Source organism: Echeneis naucrates, chromosome 15 (genome assembly GCF_900963305.1).
Source record: "Echeneis naucrates chromosome 15, fEcheNa1.1, whole genome shotgun sequence".
In the NCBI taxonomy this organism is placed as follows: Eukaryota; Metazoa; Chordata; class Actinopteri; order Carangiformes; family Echeneidae; genus Echeneis; species Echeneis naucrates.
Genome location: NC_042525.1, coordinates 6,485,883 through 6,491,990, shown reverse-complemented (window position 1 = coordinate 6,491,990; position 6,108 = coordinate 6,485,883). Strand labels below are relative to the sequence as shown.

The window sequence follows — 6,108 nt, the reverse complement described above, 5'->3', positions numbered from 1 at the left end:
TGAAATTGAAATTGTGGTTGAAAACACAATTAAAAATCAAGTCAGAACAAGACTGTTTGACTTGCTATTTTATGGACCGAAGTTGCAAATCAGCCGATTCCATTGCTCAGCTTGAGATAGATTTAGGTAGAAGTGCTGACCTTTACTTGATATTCTGAAGTTACAGTATAAGCTTCCCAAACTCAAGACCTTGGTGTAAATATGACCTTAACTGCAATGGTTCTACAGTACACATGGTGAAATTTAAAATACTCCACGCCATCTGCACCCTCTGGTGGCCTAAAACTCACCATAGAAACTTTTAGTAGGTGTCCTCTCATCTGATAATGTGTTCTGAAGAAGGGGGGTTATCTAATAAATGACAGGAGAAAAAAAAACCAAAATAAAGTCTAAATATAAGTCTTTCTTTAAAAGCTGCAACATTGAACAGAATATCTCTACTATTATCAAGCAAAGATATTTGTTGGCAAGACAGAGTTATGTTGGTCATGTCAATTTTTAAGGATTTATGATTTAGTTTTATTCTCTCCTGCAAATGCATTGGTTTTAATCTCCAAGATACAGCAATGATCAGGATCCCAGTGTGGATTTTCATTTCACCACAGAACGACCTCTTACAGGAACCCACAGATATTCTGGACAGCCACAGCAACCTCGAATGCATAAGTTAGTCACACATCCTGTAAATAAACATGGCACACATTCACACTGCTGCAAAAACATATTCAGATTTGCTTTTTCACATATCAACATGTGCAAAGTGCAAAAATCTATCAGCTAATCATTTCATCTCTCTCTCTCTCTCACACACACACACACACACACACAATTACCAACTTTAAAGACAATTTAACCACCATGAATATTGTGGAGTCTCCTGATAATCACAAATCCCCTGATATGTCCCTCATTTACTTGTAATTCTTCAATACAAAGTGAAGCACAGATAGCAAGTGCTGACAAGAAAGCCTGGTGGAGTGTGGCATCAGCTCCATTTCACTGTTTTCTCTGACTCTGAGTTAGCCCACTGGATTACACTGTGATGTAGCATTGTCCAATGCCCACATCAGGGTACGGGCTGAGGTGGGCTCCGAAGGTACATGAAGTTCAGCCTCAGTGTCAAGTTTAACCTCTGTGTAACCTTGATTTTGGCTTCTAGCGCAGCGTCATGGGCATCTCTCTTCCTCCAACAAACAGGCTCCTGTTTCATCATAAGTGACCTCTATGGTTTTCAAGTGCACCTCTCTCTGTCAGTCCTTTAAATGTCCTTCATGCACCTTTGCTGTCACATGATCTCTGTCAGTTTAGCTGGAGAGCGACAGAAGTCCATGTTCATCAGCAGTGTCAAGAATCCTGCATATGACTGGTGACTCAACCTAGAGAGGGGAGGGGAGAGGTGTTAGCCACTTTGAACATAGTGCCAATAATTTTGGTTGACCTTATTTCTATAGACAGTCTAGAAAAGTGTCTGCTAATAGATGTCCTAGTCCTCTAACCTTTCATGAATTTCCAAAGCCTTTCCTGTCAGTCATTGGTGTATGGAACTAAAACTTGACAGACTTGAGAACTGCTTTGGCTATAGCAGGCTATGTTTAGATTCCACTGTCTAGTGTTTTCAGTGTTTTCATGTCCAAATATTCTGACGTGTTTGCCTGATAAGCATTAACAGTTCCTTTTCTTCCCTGTATGGTACTTGTCATTTTACTTAACTACTTTAATTTAGTTTTCACAACTAAAGTAAGGGCTCTCTTTCAGTGACTGCAAATAGTGAACTTACCCCAAGGATATACTGACAGGTCTGAGGCTCCAGCATATAGACAGTGACAGCATGGGGAGACTCAGACTCCTTACATCTGACAAGAAAAGAGAAATGAAATGAGTGAAGCAACAAGGAAACATTTGGATAGTGCCCTACACAAACAGTGACTCCGGGCAGTTACACTGAACTGATGCTGCAATGACTGTTGACTCACTTCAGCTTGACAATGACTTGTCTTGGCTTCCCTGTCAGATCGCAAACATCTCCATGGCCATAAAAGTGTGATACCAACCTGCCCCCCCCCCCCAAAAAAAACCGCAAAACAAACAGAAGAAAAAAGAACAGTCAATTTCATATTGAAACCAGGTTTGGGTTCAGAAATGTGAATTACTTACTTGACTTTCTGCACATCGTCTTTGAGCTGGTAGGATCTGGCAACGTTCTTCTTGGCCCACTCGATGTGTTCCTCTGAATTCCAGCTCCCCACCACCACAGTGTTCTTTCCTTGCTCCTTATCCTGGAGGACCAAGGAACATTTTCATCACTGTACAAATACTATAGAGTGCAAATAGCAATCTGACATAAACCATCAAAATCACCATTTCATATAATTACAAATCATTCTACTGCCAGTTACAAGTGGACCAGTTAACACTTGAAATGTGGACAAAGTGAACAGGATTCTGGGCTTCGGGAAACCGTAGTGTTCGGAATCTAACATTTAAATAATCTGTGTCAGTCCATTTTACCACATGACTCTTCTTCCACAAGAACACAATACAAGTAGCAAGGAAGAGCCCTTACCTCATGATACTGATGGACATGTTTTCCATAACAGAATTCATATTTCCACCACCCCACTCCCTGAAAGACAAACATTAAGATGGTTCTATGCCAATCAAATATTTATTAAACATGGCCCAGGTGCTAAAGATGAATATGTCTCACCCCATGCAGGCAGTATGATCCACTGAGGAACTCTTTGATGAGCTGGTCATCTGTCAAACGGGAGATATGAGTGGTGCCGACAGTGATCTGAGATTGCCCACCAACAGTCATGGGTTTATGAGTGGAGGTGAAGGCCTCTTCTCTTACCGGTGGCACCTCCTCCTGAAACAAAAATATAACTGAGCATTGTGTTGTTGGAACAGTCATATTTTTCCTCACTTTGTTGTCTTTCCGTGAATGCCTCACCTCTCTGGTCTCAGCAGTGGCACTGAAAGGTGGTTTAAGCTGCTCCTCTTGCTCCTTGTCCAACTGGGCAAGCCGCTGAGGCCGGAGTGGCGAGCCTGCCAGAGCCTGGCAGAATATTGCATTCACTGGGGACGTCTTAAACCTACCAAGAACACATGTCCAGTTCAGAGAAAGTAAGATGTAAGCTCTAAACTGCTGCAAAATGCATTTCAGTAGCACCCTGATCCTGGGATGAGCACAATTATAATACTATAACACATAGAATACTGAGGAGTACAATATTTAAACATAGTTCTACCTGTATTTTGGGTGAGCACAAAGGAGTGGCGTCAACACCACCACTTCATATTCACAGGTTGTGACTTCAGCGACAGACAAGATCTCATGCTTAGCCTCTGGATGACAGACATACAGCACAGATGTGGAGCGAGGCTGATCCTGCTTCAGCACACAAGGAGTCCCATTTCCCATTTCCAACGAGTAGTAGGGAGTGAGCTGGCCCTCTATGTTCTTAGTGGGTACCTGAACACCAGTAGGAAGAGAAAAGGCAAAAGAGGCAACAAATGTGAGAAGTGGTAACTCATCTGGCAAATGTGGCTGGTTGTGAAAATGTCATTATTAGACTTACTTCTGTTTCATCAGTTGACTTTACGTTTTCTGCCTCTTCGTCTTTGTCTGAAAGAATATGTTCCTAGTTTTAATGCGATTTAAAAATAATAATAATAATAATAAAAAAAAGAAAAAAATATATATATAATAAAACTGCATTAAAAAAAATCCACCTGTCTCTGTCGACTGACTTTTCTGATCCAAGTTCCCCAGGAAGTATTCCTGAACACTGATCTTCTGAGGAAACACACATGGTCACCCTCTGTACTCATCACTTCTCATACCTGATATCTGAAAGTTATTTCACCCACTCAAATCACTGACCTGACCAGTCTCCTTCTCTTCATGATACTGTCTTATGTGCTTTCCGTGGCAAACTTCATATGTCCAATATGACTCGATCTGTAGTGACAGCAAGCAAAGAGCATGCGAATAGTTACAGCGTCACAAATGTTTTTAGTTATGCTTTGCTAATGTAGCATGAACTCTGAGCACAGTTTCAGTCCCTCTACTGAGAGAAGTAGGGAAATGATTTGAAACCAGAAAATAAACTAGAGGAGCCTCACCCTGTAGGAGCAGCTGCTTCGTTTGAATAGAGGCTCCAGCAGCTGGCCCGGACCTGGCCCACTGTACTCCTTATCGTTATCCTGAGACAAGAGAAAACAGAAACCGTCAGCGTGCTGACAGCATCAAATGAGGCATTAAAATTTCAGTCTAATCTGCTCTGTGTTTTTTTTTCCCTCGGCTTAAGTAAACTGGAGACTTTCATATTTTAAAGCCCATCCAACCCGATGAGTGCTTATGTTATGGGCTGATTGTAACAAATATGAATAACTCCACAGAAACCATGCAGACGGGTTGCTTCCCATTGTGTTTTCAAATACTACAAAAAGAAAAATATGTCTGTACAGAATCAAGTTGAAGGAAAATCCAGAGCTGCTCGCTGCACATTAAATGGTGATAGCAGCATTAAAAAGCTGCAGCCCAGAGACTGAAGCTGTTCATCCCTCTTACCTCCTCTCCAGCTGTCAGGGACGGCAGCAGACATTTGTACTTCTCCTTCTCTGTTGTTGTCATGATGACAAAGTCATCCTCTTTGTAAAGCGCACCGGAAGTTGGCTGAAATTAAAAGATGAACAATTTGACCGTGACGTCAGCTACTTAAAAAAAAAAGAAAAAAAGAGGAAACAAACTCTGAACTTAAACAAGACACAAATCAAAACACAGCAAAAGGTAGAGAAATACCAGCGTGAACTCGGCGTCCGGCCAGGTGATCTTGAAGGGGATTTCGTCGGTAAAGGCAGCGGGGGACCCCCCTCTGTTGGCCGAGACGCTGCCGCAGACCTCCAGCAGCCCCCCGATGAGCACCACGACAACCCCGGCCGTCATCTCTGCTGTCCGGCTGCCGAGCTCCTCAGCGCGGCCCTCTCCTCATGGAAGACAACAGTACCTCCGCCTCACGCCGACACCGGACCGACGGTCGGGGCCAAATGTGCTGGATAAGTCCGAGCAGGTCCGGTCTGCCTGTGGAGGGAGCGGGGGAGAGGGGGACGGCGAGACTGACAGTCCGATGTCAATACCGCACAAAACACCGGAAGTGATCCGTCCGCCTGCCACGTCGAGTTCCGCCTCCACTTCCGGGTAGAAGGGCAGCAGCGACCTCTGGTGGCCAAACGAGCTGCACGTTTTCATTCAGAATCACAATCAGAAATAGGTATGTGTGAACACACGGTGTTTCAATCCTGGGCAGGGGGAATACACACACACATTGAAATCAGAAATATTTGTAGTGGGATATGATAATATAGTGCGATAAGTGCAGTAATGTGCAAATGTTCATGAGATTGTCAGGTGGCTTTTAGGGAGATCTTCCTGACAGTCTAATCTGCAGGTTTAGGGAGGAACACAAAGATCCCTACAATGAATCTACATTTCGGATAGATTATTGTCTTTCATGTTTGATTGCTTTCATTTTTATTGTTAGTATTTTTTTTTGTTCTTCTCTGCACACTTTTATTGTGTTTTATTCTGAATGAACTTGTGTTTAATTCACCTGCTTCCTGTAAAGCATCTTTGAGCATTGTTTTCGTAGAGCACACTCTATGAATGCATTTTACTATTATTATTAATATTATTATTGTTATTTATTCCATGCTTGTCCCTGTAGAAGCTGTAAAAAAAGTAGGCCCTTGAGCTTTACAGAATCATAAACACTATATTAATCCCCAGGGGGAAATTTGATCCCTTGCAAGTGCCCCCTCATAGAAATACAAATATTATGAGAAATGAATTAGATAATAATAAAGTATACAGTAAAAGATAATGTTAAACTGGATGGGCCTATGACATGAGAGATAGGAATTAATTTACTGGGGCTTTAGAAAGCCTCATGTTCAACTGCTGACTGAAAGTGGATGATATGTTAATATATCTATATCTGAGATATTTTGAGAAGCAGAGTTCCCTCTGTTGTCTATTGTTTTTACTCGTGAAGCACAAATGTCCCTCCATAAGTCCTCCTGTGCTGCGAACATTAAGATGATACT

At 42.2% G+C, this 6,108-nt stretch overlaps 1 protein-coding gene across 5 annotated transcripts; it reads right to left on the bottom strand.

Moving 5' to 3' along the window:
• Nucleotides 1-368: 368 nt before the first annotated feature.
• erlec1 (endoplasmic reticulum lectin 1) lies at nt 369-5,160 on the bottom strand. Of its 5 annotated transcripts, XM_029520969.1 has the most exons (15): nt 4,808-5,160; nt 4,577-4,681; nt 4,129-4,209; nt 3,887-3,964; nt 3,736-3,799; nt 3,582-3,628; nt 3,252-3,475; nt 2,954-3,095; nt 2,708-2,869; nt 2,564-2,623; nt 2,155-2,276; nt 1,974-2,051; nt 1,778-1,853; nt 1,278-1,376; nt 369-680 (listed from the first exon to the last, which is right to left on the bottom strand). In XM_029520969.1, exons 1-14 carry the CDS (start codon nt 4,949-4,951, stop codon nt 1,305-1,307), a joined length of 1,455 nt encoding a protein of 484 aa, XP_029376829.1. In that variant the 5' UTR covers nt 4,952-5,160; the 3' UTR covers nt 369-680; nt 1,278-1,304. The 5 variants fall into 5 exon arrangements, with proteins under 5 accessions (XP_029376829.1, XP_029376828.1, XP_029376831.1 ...); XM_029520968.1 differs by having other exon boundaries at nt 369-1,376; XM_029520971.1 differs by having other exon boundaries at nt 369-1,376; nt 2,708-2,866.
• Between the last annotated feature and the right edge of the window lie 948 nt (nt 5,161-6,108).